The sequence below is a fragment of the Triturus cristatus genome, chromosome 10 (genome assembly GCF_964204655.1).
Source record: "Triturus cristatus chromosome 10, aTriCri1.1, whole genome shotgun sequence".
Taxonomy (NCBI): Eukaryota; Metazoa; Chordata; class Amphibia; order Caudata; family Salamandridae; genus Triturus; species Triturus cristatus.
Genome location: NC_140593.1, coordinates 218187621 through 218211840, shown reverse-complemented (window position 1 = coordinate 218211840; position 24220 = coordinate 218187621). Strand labels below are relative to the sequence as shown.

General features: G+C 45.0%; 1 protein-coding gene across 6 annotated transcripts in view; it reads left to right on the top strand.

Annotated features, from left to right (window-relative positions):
• CACNB2 (calcium voltage-gated channel auxiliary subunit beta 2) overlaps window positions 1–24220 on the top strand; it is a 598025-nt gene that overhangs the window by 565498 nt on the left and 8307 nt on the right. For all 6 annotated transcript variants that reach the window (XM_085630831.1, XM_085630835.1, XM_085630833.1 and 3 more), the window contains exon 12: window positions 9334–9519. In XM_085630831.1, the coding sequence (XP_085486957.1) occupies window positions 9334–9519 (186 nt within the window). The remainder of the gene's footprint in view (window positions 1–9333; window positions 9520–24220) is intronic.

Here is a 24220-nt window from a genome sequence, read left to right as displayed (position 1 = left end):
ATATATATATATATATATATATATATATATATATATATATATATATATATATATATATATATATATATATATATATATATATATATATACCCAAACTGCACAAGGATATGAACAAACCTCCAGGGCGCCCTATAATTTCGGCGTGTGATGGTCTCCTAGAGAACATGTCTAGATATATTGACTTTTTTTTGCAAGATTTTGTGAAAAGTCTAAAATCATATGTACAGGACACAAGTGACTTTCTAAGGAAAATGCAAAATATTGGGTGGAAATCCTCTTATTTAATGATTGCACTAGATGTGTCCTCGCTGTACACTTGCATTAGGAACAATGATGGTATCAAAGCTGTAGAATACTTTTTGATGAATAGGCCAATGGACTTCCTGCATCACAACAAAATGCTGTTGAAAATGCTTGTATTTTGCCTTGAAAACAACCTGTTTCTTTTTAATGGTTTAATGTACCAGCAGATACAGGGAGTTGCTATGGGGGCCAGCTTCTCTCCCAGCTATGCCTGTTTGTTTATGGGTTGGTGGGAGGAGCTGGTCCTCATGCAACAGCATGAACAAGTATTTAATGAGAAGGTAATCTCCTGGCTCCGCTATATAGACGATCTTTTTATAGTGTGGGACGGCGATGTTGAAAGTGCTACTGCTTTTATTTTAAAGTTGAATGATAATGCACTAAATTTAAATTTTACTTCAAATATCAGCAAAGACAAAGTCACATTCCTAGATGTAGAAATAAAGATAATTAACAATAGGTTATCCACTACCCTCTTCAGGAAACCGACTGCAGGGAATACATTACTGCACGCCTCTAGCGCCGATCCTCCACACCTGATTAAGAGCATCCCCTATGGGGAGATGCTCCGTATCAGACGGATATGTAGTGAGGAAGAGGAATGCAATATAAAGCAGAGGGAGAGCAAGGTCAGATTCCTTAACAGGGGATACAGCTCTGAAATTATTGAATCTGCCATCACCAAATCTAGGTCTTTGGCTAGACATGACCTATTAAAACAGAAAGAGGGTCAGTCAGACCCAAACAGAGTGCAGGAGCCTATCCGGTTAATCTTAGGATTTTCTCGTCAGGAAAAACAAATAAAAAATATTGTGAGAAAAAGCTGGCCTATAGTGAAAGACGACCCAATAATTGGAGAACTATTATCTAGCAGTCCCTCAGTCGCTTTCAGAAAGACTAACAGTATGGGTATGGCTTTAGTCAGAAGCAACTTGGAGATGGCAAACAAGAGCTCCTGGCTATCGATGAGAAAGGGATTCTTTAAGTGTACATCTTGCAAAGCGTGTAAATATGCAATCAATACCAAAAATTATGTTACAGCATTTGGTTCAAAATCAGATGATATTCGGCACTTCCTTACATGCAAAACAGAGTTTGCTGTTTATGTGCTTACCTGTAGCTGTAATTTAAGATATGTAGGAAGCACAAGATTGCCAGTACATAAAAGAATCCTTCAGCATTTAAGAGCAATTTGCAATAATGATGAAAGCTACCCAGTAGCCAGACATTTTAAAAGTAAACACAATAGTGACGCTAAATTTTTGCAGTATTATGTTATTGATACAGTTATCCCACAAAAGAGAGGAGGCGATAGGGAATCCAAATTAAGGAGGTTAGAAACAACATATATCCTACAATTGGATTCCAAACACCCCATGGGACTCAATAACAGCGAAGATCTTTATACATTTTTTAAATATATAAAAATATAGTGCCTTTACACAATAACTTTCAATTGACAACAAGTCTATAGTTGTCCAGCCACTATAAGATAGCTCAATGTATTTAAATAGGAATTTCTTCCTTCTCTTTATATATTTCTATACCTCCTTCAAAAGGGTGCATGAATTCGTTTTTCACCACTGCAAAAGGTTTTAGGAAAAGATATATTAAGCAAATATTTTAAGGATGATATTTATATATTTATTTGTATATATATAGTGTTTTAGGTCTGATTTTAGAAATTGGTGATAGAGAGTATATTTATTACTTCTATTAATTGATATACAATTTCTGATGTGGTCCGCCTATAATAATCTATTCAAGTATTTATTTTTGGTCATCCTGAGCTTCTTTGCACTTTATAAATGTCCTTGCGTTTTGCACTCTACTCCGACCCAAGCGGAGAACTGACATTGTCATAATAGGTTTGGAGTAGTTTAATTGTGATTAGAATTGGTCACTTGCTAGCATCCGTTGAATGGATTGGTTGAAATTGATATATGTTTAATTGCACTTTAAAATAATTATGTATAGTTATATGATTAGCACTTTTTATTTTATCAATTCTTTTCTGGACATGATATAAAGCGGATTCATTTTGCATTTATGCAGATATTATGAAGTTGAGATACCTCTGTATATGTATATATTTATATATATATAAAAAACAGCAAGATATGATGTTTACATTATGTAGATATTGTTAAGAAGACGGTATCTTACTTCTATTGTGAAATATTTCTTTCATGTCCATGAATTTATTCATTAGCACTTGCACTTTAAATAGAGCGGTCATCAGCCATAGAGTTGTCATGTGATCAAGGGCGGGATCGCCCGAAACGCGTAATGGCGGATAATGGCTAAATAAACTCTGCACAAAAACTATTGGGACTGCGCTCGTTTGTTTCGAACAAAGAAAGTGAAGGCGAGTTGGAGTGGATATATATATATATATATATATATATATATATATATATATATATATTTGATTCACGCTTTATTTCGACAGAAATGTTATAAAAGCTCTGAATAAAAATACATTGTTTACCTTTAACAAGGGAATACAAATACGCAGTATACATAAAGAAATAATACAATTAAGTAATCGGGTGAGCTTGTGGTGCAATAATATATATATATATATCGTATTCAAGATATTAAAAAACAAACGCTATAACAGATGCACAATTTAGTTTGTCAAATACATATCTACAGTTAGAACAGAATAAAAACAGTCAGTACTTCATCTTGTTAGTGAAGCATTAGTATACTAAATTATAAAATTATGCCTGGCATAGCAGCAAGAGTTTGACAAATAAAGTGCTTGTGCATGAGAATACAAATTAATTTGGTGTTGTATCATGAGGTTATCACTATCCTAATTTCGATTAAAACTATACCAATCTTAAAGGAGCTTTCCACCTTATGAGCCATGCTTGTCCCAAGAACTTTGCTACACAGCATGCGAAGAACGGCCTAGAGACGGACCGGAGTCTGAGCAGTGCTGTATGATGGTCCTGTGTGCCCAATTGCTGGCAAAGCAGTTTCAGCCAATTGGTCCGTGATGTTTTATATGCCGGGCAAGCAAACAATAAGTGGGCAATACTTTCTGTCGGGGCATTACAGCATGGGTAGTTTTTCCCGTTACTTGTGTACCACTTTGCTGTCACCTCTCGGACGGGAAGAGTTGCAAACCTAAAATGTATGTCCAACATTCTATCTCTCGGTACCTGTATTGTATCAAGGAAGTGCTCGAAATATCAAATTTCCCAATATAAACGTTTAAGTTTTTCTCTCTCTGGGGATTGCTGGCCGGCCTAATAGGCTCAGAGTCCTATGGCTGTCAACGGTTTTTTAATGTCAGCGATCCAGCCTATTTTGCAGCCGGTATCTTGGCGGATAATCTCGGTAAGGGTTTCAGCATAAGAAGAAAGCTCGGGGTCAGCCTAATGCGAGCCCAAAAAAGTAAAGGGTGTAGCCTAGCTACGTCACCTATTGACCGCCTGCCCATATCCAACAGTAGAGGGGTGAGGGGAACATATTTGGGTGCCATAATCAGGTCTCTTAAAAAATGTATGCTCCGATCTGCAGAGCTCATCGAGTTTGTGGAAACCCCAAACTTCTGCTCCGTAAAGAGCAGAGCTATAACTGCTTTAGCGTCATATACTTGGAGCGCCAGAGCTACGGGCCTAGTATGTGAAAGGTGGTGTTCTTTCCCTATTGCTCCAGCCACTTGCTTGTGTCCCAGCAGCATCTTTGCTAGGTGGTGTCTCCAGGACATTTTATCGGCGAGTCTTACACCTAGGTAGTCAAAGGTGTCCACCTTTTCAAGGGGTACCCCACCCAGCAGAGGGCTGTTCCTGTATGACCTATGGCAGTTAAAAGCCATGAATTTGGTTTTCAAATTATTTATAACCAGTCCCTGAGTGTCACAGAAGATTTGAAATTTGTCGATAAGGCATAACCCCACTGGGGTATTTGATATCAGCAGGGTGTCGTCCGCAAACAACAAGGTCGGTATCTTGTTGCCCCCCAGGGTGGGCGAGTCTGTGGGTTCCTCCAGGAGGAAATCAACTACCCCGTTCACATATAGGGAGAACAAAGTTGGTGCCAGAACACAGCCATGTCAGACTCCTCTGTTGACAGGGATGCACTCTGTTAATTGTCCCTGCTCCCCCCACCTAACCTGGGCAAAATTCCCCTAGTGGAGCCGAATCAGTAATTTAAGGATGAAGGGGGGGATACCCATTTCACCAAGCGTCATCCACAGCCTGGATCTGGGGACTAGGTCAAAGGCAGTCTTCAGGTCGATGAATGCAAGGTAAAGACTGCCCTTGCCTAGCACCACTACCTTCCAATAAATGAGAAAGTGTCTAAACACTTGATCCAATGACCCAGTCTTTGATCCGGCCTGGTACTGGGAGAGGATAGCTTCGTCCTCAGACCATGACTGTATCCAATGCAGAAGCATCCGGCCGAGGACCTTCCGCATAGCATCAATCACACTGATTGGTCTGCAATTGAAAGGGTCATCCCTGGTTCCTTTTTTGTGAATGGGGACCACTTGGTCGGCCTTCCATGATGCCGGGACTAGTGCTCCATTGGCTATTGCATTTGCTAATAATGAATTGTAGTGTGCCCAGTGGCGGGGATTGGCCAAGAATAGATCACTGGGAAAGTCATCGAGACCTGATGCTTTGAAGGGGACGATTTTGTTTATTGCAGCTTCTGCCTCCTGTAAGGAGAAACACTCCTCTTCTGCCATAGGCCCATTTAGCCTATCTAGTTCCCCTTCTACACTGGCTTCTGTTGTTGAGTAGAGCCCTTTGAAATGGTCATGCCAAGTCTGACCAGTAATATAATTTGGGGGTGAGCATGCACCTGTCTTACTTCCCAAGGTGATCAGTTTCCAAAACCTGTTGGTATCTTTGGATGAACATGCGTCTTGAGTTGTTCCCAAAGTGATTCATCCCATTTTGTAGTATGCATTGATTTGGGTGACAATATACGTGTGGGCCTTGGGCACATCCTCTAGTCTTGTTACTCTATGGGCAGCGGCGTGAAGCTTAGCTGTGCCTACATCTAGCTTGTGTTTGATGCCAGCAATCTTTACATCACTCAGAGCTACCTTGTTCCATTTCAGAAACTTTTTACAGTTTGATGGAACTATATCCCTGGTAACTGTCGGGGGTTGATTGCTCGGCTGGTAGTAGGGTGCCTCCCACAAGGGCTTCAAGGTTAGACACAAGGGATTGTGGTCGCTCTCTATGGCCGAACCCACTATCATGTCGATCATATTCCCCCACAATTACATCAAGGAGGATGTAGTCGATCCGAGATGGACAGCTGGCTCTATTATAGGTGTTAACACCTTACTTATCAGATTGTGACCTGCCATTGCCTGCCCTTAGCCCATACGTCATAGTAATGGTAATAAGTTGGAGTACCTGTTGTGTCCATCTTTTAACTAAGGGAAGGTCAAGTTGCAGTACTGCCCATTGACTGTCTTGATCTTCTATTCCTGTTAGATCTTCTATGGCCAGGGGTTCATAAGTACAATTGAAGTCTCCTGCGACTACCACTCTTGCATGACGTGAACAATTAGCCAAGCATTCGTCTAATGCCGAGATGGTAGCTGAGGGCCTACCTCCTTTTGTACCTCTCACACAGACATTAAGAAGTTCAATCATGGGCCCACCCCTAGGCCACCTGATGCTTAACCATAGGATATCTGGGCTTGAGCTTGTTTGGAGAGTGATTCAACAATCGAGGGCGATACTTAGCCAAACAATCAAACCCCCGGACGGGCGCCCTCTTGAACTAGCCCGGCTCTGAGAACTGTCCCTGATGTGGTTGAAGAGGTTACAGGGAGTCAGAGTGACAGGGGAACTAGCTATGTCGTTGGGGTAGATGCTACGTTAGATAAATCCGAGTAGTGGGACGCCGAGTCCTGTAGTCAGTCATTGTCCTCGAGCAAGGAGGTGCCTGCCAGAAATGATAATGGCTCCGAGACTGGTGTCCTACCTTGCTCGTGTGTAGGAGAATGTCTAAATTGGATAGAGGAGCCATCAGGGGCGCAAGTACGAAATTCTAGAGCAAGGAGGTTTTCCGCCACCTCCGTTCCCTTTAAAGTAATCTCGATGTTATCCAATTGATGGGTTGGAGAGGAACACCTCCGTACTCTAAAGATATCATGTCTGATTACCGATCGGCAACCCCTAGCATGACGAATCCAAAGGGTCACTTTGTTAATCAAGAAGTCTTCACTCGCATATATGCTCTTAATGTTAATTTTCAGGACATTGGTCATGTAGATTTTTTTGGATTGCAATGAGTTTAGTAATAGCTGGAGTAACTAAAGGATGCGGCTGATCACGGATTCCGTGGATAAGGGGTTGGGCTTGCTGTGGCTGTGCGGCCCTGTAACTATTTACAGGGTACTGCGGGCTGCCAGCCTCTTTAGCTTATCTTGGTTGGTGGTGTCAAAACTATTCCTTCTCCCTACTGGGGAATCGGGAATCGTTTGAAGCATGTTTACTGGTGGAAGTGACAGTAGTGGGTAGATGCTGTGGATTAGGGCTGTGGGAGATGCAGCCTTTGCTAGGGAATGCTGGTTCTTGTGGCGTCAAGTCATTGTCAATAATGTGAATAGTGACTATGTGTAGGGATGTCATGCTGGGTGCAAGACGGGTCCCCCTTCAGTAATGTTTTGACTATGGTGGTGAGACCTTCTATCATAGTTTTCATTGCACCAATCTCCGCTCTAAGTGCGTTTATGATAGAATGGGTATCCAAGGGCTCTATTTTGTGTTCTATGCTAGTCGTCGCAGTATCGCGCGCTGGCCCAGGAGATGATGACACGGGCACGTTATCACGTTATCAAGGTGTTCATCGCTAAGATCCTGCAGAGATAAAAATCTATTTGCGCAATAAATTTCAGGTTCTAGTTGGAAAGCGCTTATGCCAGTTCCGGCAGTGGAGGTGGTGGAGGATTGAGATGTAACCTGGGTAGTCGGTCCTAACTTTTTAATTTCTATACATGCTCTTTATGGGGGTTATTTCTGGAACATTATTGGAATGACAGGGGGGCAGTTTGATCTTGGGCTTGGAGGAGGTCTATCAGCTAGATCACCTGAGGTTAGGGGCGCGGTCTGGAGGAAACAGAACCAACAAGTCAACGGGGTAGTCCCATGTGATGGCCAAATGTTGGCAGCAAACGAAGAGAAGAATGGACCAAGACACACAGTACCTCACGATGCGGTGCTCGATGTCCAGCACTATCCTGAATGCAAATATAAGGGGGGGGGTGGCCCTGCCCTGCCTCTTCCTGGCAATGACGGGCCCGCCCGTGGACCAGCCACGCCCACGCGCGTCCCGCACTGCAGGAAGCCTGTTGCAGCTTTATGGCGCCTCCAGGCATGCAGGAACAGCGTCGGTGGTGTCGGTGGCGGCTCGCCAGCCCCTAAGGACTCTGGGGCAGGTAGTTTCCCCCCGCTCCTGTCCCGGCAGAACTATGTATATATATATATCTTCACCTGAATTTATGCTCACCAGCTTGGTCATGTCAATTTACTAGGTTGGATTTTCAAGATAACGGCCCTGCACATGAATGTCTTTACACTGGGCTTATTAAGTTATGTATGGCTCTGGTAGAGAGCTGCTAGCATGAAAAACTTGATTCAAATCCAGTAACTCACTGCTATGATGTAGCAACAGTTGTTAACAAAAAAGCTGTTACCCACTGTTGCTACAACATAAAGGCATTTCAAGCTGCTCTGGCTGGGATCTCTTATAGCTTGTCAGAGCAGCACTGGAGACCGTGGAGTGCAGCTTCTTGAGGAGAAGGCACAGAGGGGTGAGGGTTGGTAGCAGGAGACCATGTATTTTCTTTTTACAGTTTTGACATGGAAGAGAGGCTATGTTAATTATGGCTCACACATAACTCCTCTGCCCATGTGTAGCAGTTGAAAGCAAGTGCAAATGATTTTGTAGGACATACATAACCTAAAATTATAGATAGGTGAGATGTGAATTACGTTAAAGTAAATACGTTTTTCACCTCAGGGTTCTGAGTGATATTATAGACAACTCTACCTTCACTCTCGTTGTCTGTGTAATATCACTCAGAACGCCTCGGTAAAACCATCTATAATGTTATATACACATCAGCTTCTGTCTAAAAGCTTCTACGTTATGTAAGAAAATGTGCAGGTTTAGGAATTAGTCTGATGGAGAGCAGAAAAAATATATTTAATTCAAAAGATGGTCAGTAAAGTCACTCTCCTCCTAATTCCCAAATTTCACTGTTTACCAATCCAATATTACCACAGGCAGCAGTAAGAATCCCACATAATCAATATGTCATCAGCACCTTATTGCCTGGTGGGTAGGCATCAAGGTAATTCTAGAGACTAGCACTGCCTTTATGTCTCCAAGGGGCAGCTCTACCAAGTTACTTCTACGGTTCAAAGATGTCTGCAGGGAATTGAGTACAGAGCGGCAGCTTGAAATAGAGTGTTGCATGTTAGCTTGGCCCTGGGAAAGAACTGTCAAGCTTTTGTCACCTTGTACCCCTCTCAAACCAACAAGCATGAAGGCATTATACTGCAAAAACCAACTCCCAGCCCAGGGTGACAGCAGCCATGGAGCTCACCTCTTACTTGGATAAATGTCCATATCAGGCTGCATACAGACTGCAAGATCCACAGATTTGGACCACTAACCCGCAGGTACTACAATAATGTACCACGTAAACTGAACTTGAGCAGGACAATCTCCTACAAAGAGACAGAAGTGGAACATCTACGCACTATCATCAGATTAAGGTTATATTAAATTGGCCCAGTTGCAGCAGCTGAATAGCTCACCTGTAGGGCTTTAGCAAGTCTATGGATGTGTATAATAGATGTAACAAAATTACGTAGCTTGTTTTTTGTCCTTAAAGCAGTTTGTTTAAACACAGTCCACAACAAAACAATCTAAAATGACTTACTGAGTTCTTATTTTATAGAATCCTGTTGTTTATCAGGATGCCAGTATTTTGTAATCAGCATGATGCATTTTATTGTAAAATGTCTTCCGTAACAGGAAATGTTCGATGTTATTCTGGATGAAAACCAGCTGGAAGATGCATGTGAACATCTTGCAGACTATATGGAAGCATACTGGAAGTCGACCCATCCTCCCAGCAGCAACCCTTCTAATCCACATCATCCAAATATGATTGCAACAGCAACGATTCCTAGCATTTCTGCTCCAGCTACCAATTTACAGGTGCTTGTTTTATTTATTTTCTAATTATTCTGCATATTTGAATATTTTAAATATCTTGCAGGTAAGGCTGTTTGCGTACCAATTGTGAGTGCAAACAATCAGAGAACATATGGTTTGCTTTGAATAATTTTGATGTGGATGAAATCTTAGCTGTAAAATTTAGATTTCTGCTATATAGGCCATTCTGTTTTGAAGGGGTGAACAATATCACAAAACTAACTTAATTATCCTACCCTTGAATCTGCTTCCATATCACTATATGTGTGATATTGTAAGTATTGTGGAGCCTGACCTGCTATTACAGCTATAATTTACACATTTGTTTTCTTTAAATAGTCACAGCTGGACTAGGCCCTAGCATCAATCCTCTATTAAATAAACTATTATACATTTGAATACATTTAGCAATGCCTTGCAAATATTTAGTTTTGTGATATAGAACAATGTTGCACTACATTAGGCCCACTCTTTTATAAGATTCTTATAGCACTGTTTAACTAATAACATTCAGGTCTTTCACTCCAATTATTTTTCTGTCCACCTCAGAAAAGACTATGGGCCTTATGTAGGTGGGCTTGCATTTACCACTTCATAAATACCGAATCATACCGAATCGGTATTTATGAAGTGGTAAATGCAATGTAGGTAATGAGTCGGTAAATATTACCGATTCGGAAAAATTCGGTAATTACCGAATCGGTATTTACCGATTCGGTAATGAGGCATACCTTCCCATTAATGGGAAGGTATGCCTCATTACCGAATCGGTAAATACCGATTCGGTAATGGGGGAGCACATGCAAGGGTGGCAGGGTGTCACATTGACACCCTGTTGCACCCCTGATTCGGCCATGTGTGCACATGTGGCGCACATACATGCCCTAAGGGCATGTATGTCTGCCACATTGCACACTTAAACGTGCACAATCATGCTTTTTGTCACCTATTCATCATTTACCACCAACCTTTAGTTGGTGGTAAATAACGAATCCCCACACCCACCACACACTCCCCCTACATCTCATTTCATGATTCGGTATTTACCGATTCGGTAAATACCGAATCATGAAATTCTCCCCCCTACATCTCATAAGCCAAAATACCGGTCGGTAACGGTATAATTACCGAAAATCGGCCGTTACCGACCGGTATTTGGCTTCCTACATGAGGCCCTGAATGAGGAAACATAATTATGTATTATTTTGTACTTTTGTTCTTAATTTTATGTGTTGAAATGGCTTTGCTTTACCTTTGTTCTTTGACTTAAATCCAACCTTTCATTCAGACCTCTAGTCAGAAGTGAGCAGAGCATATTCTGAAAGCATGATAATCCAGTTTTTTCCTTCAAAGTGAGACATATTCCTTAGGTGGTTTTAAACAACCAGTGATCAAAATATGTTTAGGTTACAAATACATTATGAAAATGCCCTAATTTCCCCCATTTCACTTTTCCATGCGATTGAAAAAAATCTGGAGGTACTTTGGTGTTCTTTCTGTCACACCCTACTAACTTTGAACTAGTCTATTGCAGCCACATGACAAATCTCTAGGAATGTTTTGAATAAAGTGATGGTTTGCCAGATCACTGGAGGCTATGACCTCTGCTCCATTGGCAGGGCACTGCCCACCAGATTTTGATTCCTCTGCCAGCTTGGAGGGTTCTCTATGTCTTCATTAGAGCCACAGCTACAGAGGCTTTATTGATGTGAGGGAGGTGTGCTTTTGCATGGTACACAGAGCGAAGGTGTCTGGTGTGTTGATAGAAGTTGAGGCAGTGGTTGAGGTAAGCTGCATCAGTGTTGTGGAGAGCTGGGGTAGCATCACCAGAGTCCAGATGCTGGTTTCAAAGTGGTTGGAGGCTTTTCTGTCTCTGATTCTTTGATCAGGAGGCATACCAACTAGCCCTTGGAGTCACTCTGGTGTTCCTGGGTTCAAGATGCAGGTCCAGTCCGTTGTTGTCAAGCATCAGGACAGCAGCAGGGGTGTAGTTTGGGGGTGGGTGTTTGGGGTGTTACACCCACCAAATAAATGTATTCTGTAGTAACTATTTGGGTACAGATGATTTACGTCTAGTATGGTGAGATGTGTGTCAGATTTTACTTGGGATTTTTACATACACCTGCAGACAAAAACACATACTCAACTCTGTTTTAAAGGTCCTAAAAAATGCTTATTTTACTAAATATTGAGCTATAAGTACCCCTCGCAATCCGCACTCCTCTGCCTCCCTACTTATCCTTAAGTCTACCTCCTGCCCTGCTCCTCAAAAAAATGTATTTTAGCCAGCGTGTTGGGAAATCTTTAGCTCACAGCCCCAGTATTGATTTACTTAGTTTACTCTGTTCCGTCTTATGTCGGAGTCCACTACCTCCCCCACCCTGCCCACCCCACCCCACTGCATTGCAGCACTCCCTCGGCGAGCCGCCACTGCACAGCCCATCAATCCTACTGACCAAGCTACTCCCCTGGCCAGCAGAGAAGTAGTCCTTCATGCAAAGAAGCACAGTAGTCCTTCTGAGTCTTCCATAGGTCCAGAGTTGTACTGAAGAGTTGGGTATGAGGGTCCATTGTTTATACCTGGTGCCCACTTTGAAGTAGGAAAAGGTTCTGGAAGCTTCCACTCAAAAAGGTACTTGGAATTCTCTGCCTCCGTTCCCTGTCCCCAGCTTGTCTGGTATCACAAAAGACTAGTGTCAAACCCTTTTCTGAGTGAGCCTTTGTGATGTGCAAGTGTGGTCGGTGAAGCTCCGCCCCCCTCATCAAGTCAGGGATGGCCCATCCTGCCAACACCTATTCCCCCATTGTCTCGCTGTCTAGGAGGAAGACACAAAGAACAATTGCCAGCTACACCAAAACATGTGCCCCAGGATACAGGCTGCAGGCACCAAATGGTTGGGACACGAAATTAACTTTCTAAAAGTGTAATTTCTAGAATGTACAATCCAACTTTACCATTAAACAGGGTCTTAAATTATAACTATTTAAACATCAAACTCAATATTCCGACCTGCTCCCAATTTAAAGTTATCAATTATTAAATGTAATCAGTTAACACACTGTTATCCCATGCACTAGTGAAAAATACATTTAAGAGTTTTTTTCACTACCAGGACATGTAAAAGTAAAAAGTGCATGTCCAACTTTGTAAATACACTTCACCCTCTCCTATGGACTATTTAAGGCCTGTCCTCGGGATGATATACAATAAAAATAGGTTTAGGCTGAGTAAAAGGTTTATTTTGCAAGGTCGAAATGGCAGTGTAAAACTGTACCTACAGGCTGCAATGATAGGCCTGAGATATATTTAAAGGACTAGTAACATTTAATTTACAGGTCTGGGGTACATGTAGTACCACTTCTCTAGGTACTTACAAGTACATTTAATGTGCTTTTTGGGTGTGTGCTAATTTCACCATGTTTTGAGGAGAGTGTGCAAGCATTTTAGCCTGGTTCGCAATGGTAAAAAGTGCACAGTTTCCGAAGGCAAACAAAAATGAGATCGGCAAAAATGGAGGAGTATGGAAAAAAGTTTGGGGGAAGTCCCTCTAAGGCTGACAGGTCTACCACTGGTATTATGGAAAGGGAGTGCCACTCTTGTGGCTCCACCAGAATCCCGCCAATTATCAGCCACTAATCTATAATCATTAGATTTGTATCAACCTGCTACTGTGGCCAAGGGAGTCAATCATCAGCGTTCATGCTTTACATAATTCTCCAAGTGCTCAAATGTTATTGAGTTGAGCTAATTCGATGCTTGTTCATTATCTGTTTTTACTACTGTAATATCTCTACGCTATCACAAATGCCCCAAAGAGTGTAGAACTAGGCCACAATATTGTGTAAGTATCTGCAGAGTTGGTACTTGTGAAAAGAAACCATGAAAGCACATCACTGGCTCCCAGTTGTCCCAAGATCAAAATCTTATATGCTTCATGTGAAAAGCCTACCAGAGCAAAGGCCTTGTAAATCTACACAAACTGGACCCTCTACACTCCGGCCAGGAACCCTTTCAATTCATTTCCCAACAAACCTTTAAGCCAATAAGAATGCAGGATGTGCCATTCAATGGCCAGGGTCCCACACTATGGATCACCTTGAAAAGGCTGATGAGGGGAGAAATTAGCAACATTTGTTTCAAATGGATTTCAAGATGAAAATTATGTGGACTGGTCTTCAAAGGACAGTAATCAAGGAAAGTCAGATGGTGGTCCTTCATCAATTTCGTTTTATATAACTGTCCTACTTTTTCATACTCTGACAAGCTTTGAATGATCTATTGCTCTGCAGCGGCTGAAAAGTAGATTTTGGTTAATTGATAAGACTCCAAATAAATAACTAATGAGTCATTTGAGGTTGAAACACTGGCAAATAACATATTTATTTCTTCTCTGTCAGACCTGACCATGAGATATTGCCAGGGTAATTGGAATTGCATGATTATCCAGCTGTGGAGCTTTGTAGAAAAAATATGGATTAGCTTTTTTTACCACATAAATCACAGAATGCTGTATAATGTGCAGATTTTCAAAAATATGATTCTAACTCAAACAGATCAAAATGTCCTAAGAAGCGAAGGAGGAGGAATGTTAATGTATTGCACTCTCAAGGCTATGGGGCATATTATCAAGAAACGACGTTACAATTATCTCCGCTTTAGCGGCAGAAAACGGCCTCCAATGCAGCGATAATGGGCTAGATAATATGCAGCAGAGAATTCCAAAAGAAGCCCATGTTCTGGTGTCAACATGGACTTCTATTGGAATTCTTCAGGGCATATTATTTATCAAGCCCATTATCGCCGCTTTAGCAGCAGTTTTCTGCCACTAAAGCGGCGATAATTGTAACGCTGTGCTTGATAATATGCCCCATTGTACTCTAAAAGAAATAGGTGCTTCCATTGGCCATCTATTTTGAGCACAAGGAAAACCTAAGACTGAAGACCAATTTTTAAAATAAAAATAGGATGCGTAAAATAAAATAGATACTCACTGTATTACATGGAGGTGTACTTGTAAGCATGTTTTCTGCTGAATGCAACAATACGCATAATGTCACAGAACTTGCTTTCCCTTGCCATATACTTGACAGTCCTGATGGCTAATTTTCTTCTACATTTCGGCATGATCCAATGGCCATGCACATAGCTAAGTGTTACCATAAGTGATGCTAACTATTCTTCAAACCTGAGTCATCATTATTTGGTAAACATATAAAAAACAATTAGGCAAACAGTGAGCGGCCTGTGTGACTCTTTGGCTGAAGGTGCGCTGCAGAAACTTTCGTTGAAACTGAAGGGTATTGCTTGCATTAGATTTGAGTTTTGAGAGTGAAGGGCTATCTTCCTGCGAAATGCATTGCTTTGTTTTTCATTTTTTTAGGTAAAACAAAGATAACTCTTTTATAGACCATCCAAGGTCACGTGTTTCCTGTCAAGGGTATACATGGGGGTGCCCTGGCGCACGCACACAAAGAACAGTGAAGGAGCCCACTCTCCTTTTTTGGGGTGTTGGTGTACCTGCTGCTGTTACAGCCAGGGAATGGGTGGGCACTGTTTTGTGCAGTCCTGGGACACTGACTGTGGGTGGGCCCAGACCCTCTACCAAGGTTACTAAGCATGGCCTCTTCTTTAGTAGTGCTGATGCAGAGAGGAATGATGCCGATCAGTGCCTACAGTTCTGATGAAATGTCACTAATTGGAAGACAATATATGTGATCCTTGCTACGCCCAGCAATTTCATATCCACCGTACCTGGCATGCAATTGCATGGAGGGGCATTTATAGAGAAGGCCTGCCATTTGGATGGCTTTGTATGCTCTTAACAGTCTAGTGCACTATGTTGTTCTGCCCATCACCTCTCCATTATGATGAGGAGAGGATGCATTGAGGTGGCTTTACTCAACCTTAATAAATGAGTAATCCGTAGAAAGAACAGTGTCAGTGCCCATGTGTTTTATGGGACCCAGAGCGAAAGTAAATTCCAAACGTTGATTGTAGAACATTGTGCTTGGACTGTAAACCTGACCCAAAAGGAAGCATGGATGGCTTTCGCTGCAAGAGGCCATAAACAGAAGACTGCTGATAAGGTTTCTATGCTCTTATTCCTGAAAGTTCAGTATAGGGTTATAAGAATATTTTTCACAGTATTTAGAAACCGCTCCCATTCACTCAGGATGGTCAGCGCAGATGAGAACTTTCTGACCTTAGAAAGGGTTTGGCTTCCTTCTTTCTGAAAAGCTTGCCCATTACGGCTTAGGTCCGCTTTGTCTCTATCATCAACAATACACATTTTTCATATGGAATGGTATTTGCTTATGGGTGGAATACCTCTGTAGCTGGAGTGAGTGCGTTTTAACACTATTTTGCTCTGTCTTTGGGGCGTGGCCAAGCCAGTCAAGATGGTGGATGTGTCAGCCTAGAGCTCTACAAGCTATCTTGACAATCGGTGCACATCTGTGCAGGCGGGGCAGTGTAAAGCCATGGAAAGCTGCTGAGGTACTTGCTGACCCGAGCCCCCTGCCGGCCAGGACCTGAAAGTCGAGAGCTTCATGGAGGCAGAGACCACCAATCTGAGCGCACTGGGCCATCTTCAAAATGGCAGTGCCCGGCCCCTGCTGGACTTTGTAGTGTAGAGGGCGATGGGGCGCCAGCTTCCTGCCCACTGGTCTGGATCCCTCTGGTGGAGTGCCTGTACTGATGGGCTGACCTTGCCATGTTGTGGCCTCCTGGCCCTCGACTGCCTGCTGTGGTGGCTGGGGCTGCCTCGCTGACCAACTGATCACCCCACCCACCCCTAGCCAGGGGTACCCCGCCCTGCACATTCTGGTCTTCAGTGTGTTTGATGGCAGCTGTCACCTCTAGAGGGAGAGCATTCGGAAGCGAGGGGTCACTGGAGGTCCCCACGAGAAACCTGCCGAGAGCCCAGCTGTGGGCCCACTACTTTGCCATCTGGGTCGAGGTGTGGGGAAAGGTTGCTGACATGAGCGGTGAGGGAGCACATCTGCCTCAGCTTTCCTACAGAGCTCCTCACACCTGTTAAAACTGCAGCCTTGTCTCACGTCACCATGCTGGACCCCCTCTTCCCCCACCTGATCTGATTTAGGTGCTGCGACTATCGGGGGAGAGGCACTGCAGCATCATCCCTCAGACTGGGGCCTTGCTCTGGGGCCTGCTCCCCGCTCCTGACTTGATGCAAGGTGACTGCCTTGATTGGGCAGGTGCTACCCGGCAGATCGAAGGCCTCGAGTCTCCTCCCTTCTCTGATCCGGCATCACAGTCTAGGTTAAGAGGGGTAGCATAACCTTGCCTGATTACTCACTGGCAGACGGAGGAGAGTTGCCAACAATGCTGCGGGCGGTGAGTGAGCGTGGCCCTCACAGCCTGCATGCCACCCTCATCACGCTTGCCTATGGTCGATGCGACCTACACTCCTTTGTCCCACACTGCTAAGCTGGACTCCCCCTCTCTATGCCCATGCTGAGCTGAGGGCTGCGACCGCTGAGATCGAGGCACTTCGACAGTGGACTGGGGCCTTGGTGTGTGACCTGCCCTCACTCTCGACAACCGGTGTCGCAATCGAGGCATGAGGGTGACACAAACTTACCTGGTACCCTGCCAGTGGGTGGTGAGGCATTGTCGATGAATGGGGGGCTTGTACCCCGGACCTCTACCCCCACGGGCCCTGAGTTGGTGTTGCGCTCATGAAGCGGGCATGGAGTCCCCTCACCTGCTGGGCCTCGCACATAGACTAACTCTGAGCTGCTAAGTGGTACATCTCTGTGGAAGGACTGAGCCTTATGGTCTCACACCATTGGTTGGCCCCCCTCCCTACCCGCCTCTGCCTATGTTATGTTATGTTGATTAATTTGTAAAGCGCAACGGTTACCCTGGGGTGTCCTGGCACTGGTTACCTTTCCTACTGGCCTTGACCAAGAAGAGTCAGACTAATTAGTGGAGCCGTTCTAGTGAGTAAACAACCAAGTCTTTAGTGCCCTTCTGAAAGACAACAGATCCGGCGCATTTCTAAGCTGAGCCGGAAGATCATTCCATGCCTTGGCTGCGCCGAATACAAATCTTCAGCCTTTCCAGGAGACCTTTTTTATATTCGGGACCGTCCCCATTTTAGCACCAGAGGAGCTTAGATTTCTTGTGGGTGTGTACCACTTTGATTGATTCTGTAGATATTCAGGACCAATCCCATGAAGTGCTTTAAAAACGGTGCTCAACGCTCTAAAAAGTACCCTCTTCCTGACTGGGAGCCAGTGCAACTTCTGAATTTCCTTAGAAATAGCCGCAAACTTAGGGACACCAGTAAGTAATCCGGCGGCTGCATTTTGAAGCCTTTGTAATTTGTTCAGGAAACGTTCCTGGATATTTAGGTAGAGGCTGTTACAGTAGTCGAGCTTTGATAGCACCAGGGCCGAGACAACTGTTTTCTGACTCCCTACTGGCAGGAAAGGCAGAATGTTTTTCACTGTCCGCAAGAAAAAAAGCTGTAGAGGAAGACACTGAATTAATTTGGGCCCCCAGATTCAACTTATCATCTATAATAACTCCCACATTTTTTACTTTTTGAACCGGGGCCAGGAGTTTCCCCATAGTAACAGGCCACCAATTTGCATTCCAAAAATTGGGGATATTTCCAAAAATGATCACCTCTGTTTTATCAGAGTTCAGCTTCAAGCAGTTTTATGCCATCCAACGACTCACTGCCATCATGCATTCATGAAAGCAGTTTTCCATGTTCCCCTCCAAACCTGGCCGCAAAGATACCACAATTTGGGTATCATCGGCATAGGATGTCAGATCGAAACCCAAGGTCTTAATAATGGGGGCCAGGGAGGAAACGTAGACATTAAACAGGGTCGGGCTCAAAGAAGATCCCTGAGGAACCCCACAGGGCAACACAAACGGCCTTGAACAGTGCTCACCCATGGCGACCAATTGGGATCTATCAGCAAGGAAGGATTTTATAAGATTCCAGGCCTTGCCCTGAAGTCCGCATGCCCTTAACTGTTCCATCAAAAGCTCATGGTGGACCGTGTCAAAAGCCGCGGACAGATCTAATAGTATCAGGGCGGCCCTTCCACCCAGATCAACAACCTTTCTGATCTCATCCATGGTCTTCAAAAGGGCTGACTCCGTGCTATGACCACTCCTGAAGCCATATTGGGTTTCATCCAGCGCCTGGGTTCTATGAAGGAAAGCCCCCAGTTGAATATTTAATGCCTTTTCTATCATTTAGCTGGTAGCGGGAGCCTGGATATTGGGCGAAAATTTGAGGGGTTAGCCGGGTCTAAATTGTGCTTTTTTAAAAGGGGTAAAATTGACGCCTTTTTCCAAAGCCTAGGAAAACAACCGGTATCAATCATAGAATTAAAAACTGGGGTAAGTGCCATACTAAGTGGTTCTGCTACAGATTTAGCAATAGCCACCGGACAGGGGTCATAAGGTGATCCAGATCTAGCCGTTTCCAGAAGACAGCGTACTTGATCTGGACGCAAGTATTCGAATTTCTCGAGGACTACCATAGAGGCGTTATTCCACCCCACCTCATCCTCGTCCCGGTCACTCCCCAATGCCATAGGTCCATTTAAAGCCGAAAAGATCACTTCAACTTTATTCAAGAAAAAAGTGGCGATCTTTTCACAGAGTTCCTGGCTGGGCAGTAGTGGGACCAGACGCAGAGAGGAGAGATCAAGAACAGTTTTAAATAAAACTTTAGCTGAATCTTTTGCGAGCTCGATTTTGTTCACAAAGAATTTTTGTTTGGTAGCAAACAAAAGTTGTTTATAGTTTGCTAGTCCTTTCCTATAAGCCAGCTTGTCTGCTTCCTTGTATTCTCTCCTCCAAGAACGTTCTAGACGTTTACACATAAGTTTACCCTGTTTCAGTTCATCTGAAAACCAGTGGGCAGACGGTGTCAATCTCTTGGGTATAATGCTCCTAACTGGTGCTAACTTATTACAAGCGTCTTCTACCCACTTAGTATATGTGATCGCCCTTTCCTCTGCTCCTAGACTTAAGTGAGCAGCCGAGGCCGTAAGGAGTTCCTGAAGCGCTCCATTATCCATTCTATTCCAGGATCGGATCTCAATCCGTTTCTTGACCTTTGCCCCCCCCTGGGAGATGTCCCTTACTAGTTAAATCAAACAGGATGGCCGAATGATCTGTCCAGACCAAGGGCATAACTCCTATAACCTGTAGACCAGGGAGATTTGTAATGATGCCGTCTTACGTATGTCCAGCCAAGTGACTTGGACCGGTGACCTGTTGAGTGAGGTCAACACTATTCATGATATCTAAAAGAGTAGCTGTGTCTGGGTTCAAAAGCGCCTCCAGATGATAATTAAAATCTCCCAAAATAGTATAAAACTTCTGACAAATGCTGTCTTCCAGCAGATGTCCAATAGCAGTGACAAAAGCCTGTTTGTTGTTCGGAGGTCTATATATTAAGATACCTTTAAAGGTATGATGACTGGATGTATTAAAATTGAAGGCCAACGCCTCGCAACCTACATTGGATATCGGGTGGAATACTGCTTTGAATGAGTTAGGATATATTAGTGCCAGCCCTCCCCCTTTTTTTCCACCACCCCTATTCAGAGACTGGCAGACAAAACCTGGCGGAGTTGCTTTTAGCAGATCAGGCCCCGAGGATTCATCAGTCCAGGATTCTGTAATAAAAGTCAGTTGATTATCATTATCCTCAATTGTGCACATTCCGTGCTATGCTTGACCAAGGATCTAGCATTTATCAACATGCATTTACAGGCCAAGGCGTTATGGCGCCCGGGCCTGGACTCCCTCCATTTGTAGGGTGCTAAGTATAATATTTCTGGTAGTAGAATTTTACAAAAAGAACATTTTACTGTCTTGAGAGCTTGCCCTGTATTAAAAGACAGCCGGTCACAGTTAGAATCTCTTCCCCTCCCATTTAATCCCAGTAAGACTGATCTTGAATAAATCATCCAGGAGGGAAAGCCTACGAATGGTGGTGCAGGGGTCGTGGCATTTGGCACGGGCCAGGCGTGGAGGAGGGCAGACGGGCTTGCCTTTGGCGTGCCGCCGGCGTGATTGCGCCATTTCGCTCTAAATATAGCGTGGGGAAGCCAGTCACTAGACCGCTCCCCTCGCTACTACCAAGATGGCGGTCGCGCAAGGTTTTGTGTCCCCAGTCAGGTAAGCCTCCAATTCAGGGGTTTTAATGACTAAAAATAATCAAAAAGACCAATACGTCGTTCAGATAAGTAAAACTTTTAAAATAGTTCCCTAAAATTTCGCCAAATGATCAGTGGAAAAACGAGGCGAAAATCAGTGCAAAAGATCTAAAATAGTTAAAAATATACCGTAAACTCAAGGGTCACTTCTATCTCCCGGCTCAAGCCTCAGGAGAGGTAACGGCCTACAGCGAGAAGAGACTTACCACTGGCTCCCTATGGCAGTTGATTCCTGTCCTCTCCTCCTCCATATGCCACAACTGTGGCATGTGGAGGGGGAGTGTCCCTGACGGGCAGCTGGATGCCACTGCCTCTGCACCCGAACACCGCCTTTATGATTGTCTAATTGACCCTTGCCTCTCACCAGGGGTGGCCCCCTGCGGATCGGTGGGGCGTAGTCTACCGTCACTCCCAAGTGGTCGTGAAGCAATGCCCCTTCCTACCTAAGAGGCACTCTTTCTCCGAACTGATCGTCTGATGTGCCTGGAGGCAGGAGCGTAAAAGTGCCCATAGCACTATGGAAACTTCGACAGGGAGACCACAGCTAACACTAAGCATAACCCCCCCCCCCCCCCCCCCCCCCCCCCCCACTACTCACACCGGGTCCCAGGCACCTGCCCAAAAAGTAAATCTCCTCTGACATCGGGTGCCCCACGGGGGGAGGAGGACACCATGGCTGCCCTTACTATGTCTGAGAAATTGCATAAAGTGCTGGCTGCAATAGAACACTCTAGGGTCACCATGGAGAACACATTTGGAGCCCTAGCCACAGACCTTAAGCTTCTCAGGGATGACCACAAAAAGATTGCAGGTTGGGATGGTGAGAAATCCCATTCAGCTCTTTGGCTGCTTGCAAGCAACCACCATGGAGCCCTTTGTGACCTCCAGAGTCGCTTAGCACAACTGGAGAACCGTGTGGCTGATTTGGAGGGTAGGTCCTAGAGGAGCAATATTTGTATACTGAGTCTGCCAGAGGGAGCGGAGGGATCAGACTCCATAGCTTATTACCCTTCTTTTCACTCTTCTTCTCCATCGAGGGGGCACATCGTGGTCTGGTGCGTCGCCCGCCTCCAGGCTGCCATCCCTGACCATTACTGGCAAAATTCTTGCATGTCAAGGACCGAGACGCGGTACTTCATGCTGCCAGACAGAGTGGGCCCCTCTGAGTAGAAGACAAGCATGTCATGATGTTACTCGACTACACTCTGGCCGTGCAGCACCAGCGCTCATCTTTCACAGAAGTCACGACGCCTCTGGCAGATGGGAATGCAATACTCGCTGTTGTTTCCAGCGCGCCTCAAGATAATATTCGGAGGCACCACCTCCTTCTTTACTGACCCAACTTGGGCGTCTGACTGGATTGACCATTGTTTGAATGGACCAAAGTTCTCAGAGGCTGGTCGCATCCTGCGGACTTGCGGACCCTGGAATAGGCATCAGAGGAGGAAGGGGGCCCCATCCCGCTCCAGGTCCCTGTCCCGATGCCCCACGTCTGCCTCCCCGTATTTGGAGCAAATCATTGCCTAACACCGGATTCGGACCCTACCTTTGCGGCTTCTGATGAGAGGTGCCCCCACGTTTTTACTTCTGAGGAAGATCATACCGACTCGGGTGCCTCCCGGGCTGAATCACTGAGGCCACTCATTGTGATACCCCAAACAGCTGATACCCTCATTTAAAAGCCCCCATAAGCAGCTTCCTACCTCTCTTTCACAACAGAGAGTACCATGATTTCAGAAGCAGAGTAGCACTGGTCCTGTACGCTTCACTGCCCCCAGCTCCCCCACCTTCTTAACTCTATTGAATCCATATGGGCCACACACAACGCTTGCTCTGGGAGCACAATCGGCTCCTCCCCTTGATACATTAAAGAACCTGCGCCATGCTTTTTTTGGATGGACTGTTAGTTGCAGTAAGTCACCAGTGTTGGGAATATGTCCCTCCCCAGTTATTTCCTTACTTCCTTGCTAGTATGGCTACGACCTGGTGCCCCCTTTCAGGAAACCAGCAGGATAGTTGACACTGAGGGGCGATATGCATTACTCGAAGGACTTCTAGAAGGTCAGTCGGGGCTTATAGGAAGCATCTACATGCCCAATACCGAGCAGGGGTAATTCTGGGACACCTTGTCGGGCGTCATGGCCCAATTCACAGGCTCGCCATGAGTATTAGGGGGAGATTATAATTGTGGACTTGACCTATGCCTGGACAGGTCCCACCCTCCCATTCCTCGCTCCCCACCCTACGTGTAGACTGAGCGCTTCCGTGCCTGGGTACAGCACTGGTCGCCTGCAGATTCCTGGAGAACCCAGTGCCCCACAACTAAACTATACTTATTCCATTCTATCCCGCATAATCTCTAAGTGCGTCTTGACCGCTTCTTGAGCACGCCCTCCATAGTCCCCCTAGTTCGGTGTGCGGACTACCTAGGACGGATCCTGTCAGACCATGACGAGCCCCTCGTAGCCCTTCAATGGCGGCCACCCCGCCCGCTGTCCCTGCTTAGCGGCTGCCATGCAACTGTCTTAAAGACCCAGTGTTTCCGCATGAGCAGAAGGCACATGTTTGAAACTACTTTTCTAACCATTCCCACACGGCATCCACCAGAATGCTGGAATGGAACGCTTTTAAGGTAGTCACCAGGTGGACACGTTTCCGTCCGATAGTAGGGTTCCGACGTACGCTCGAATGAGACATGCATGTGGCGGAGCACCAGCTTGCTACCCTCAGCAAGGCAGCAGACGCCAACCCAGCACTTGTGGCTCAACTGGCAGAGTCACAAACTGCTCATGAGGCACTACTAGCAGACCTCCGATGGTAGAACTTCAAAGCGCATGCTGTCAGGGTGCATCGAGAAGGGAAGAGGCTGGGAGTTCTCCTAGCATGGCCTATTCGCCAGGACTCTGACGCTCGCCCTATAACTGCAGTGACCACTCCCTCCAATGTCATGGTCCATGCCCAAACTGATATTCTGCAGACCTTCTACGACACCTATGCTGAGGTCTATAGGGCCCGCTGCATGAATCTTTGTGGTTTATAAACCAGTTCCTCGACACTCTTACTCTGCACCAGATTCCCTCTCAGATGAAGGCCTCCATGGACGCAGAGATCACATTGGCTGATGTGAAACTGGTTATCCTAGACCTAACCTGTAATAAAACCCTGGAAATAGACGGCTTGCCGTTGGAATACTATAAGGCTTTTTACAACCTGCTAGCACCCTGGCTGGCGGAAATGTACAGAGCGATGCTACGAGATGGCGTTCGCTCTGTGAGTCCCTTCTAGTCTCGATTCCGAAGCCAGTCAGAGATCCCACCCTGCTGGCCTCCTATAGACCAATTGCTCTCCTGGCGGGGGACTACAAGGTCCTTGGAAAAATCTCGGCAGATCGCTACACCTTCCTACTTTCATGCACCCGGACCAAAATGGCTTTGTACCTGGTAGGAGCATGTCTCAGAACATCCGCTGTCTGTTCCACATTCAG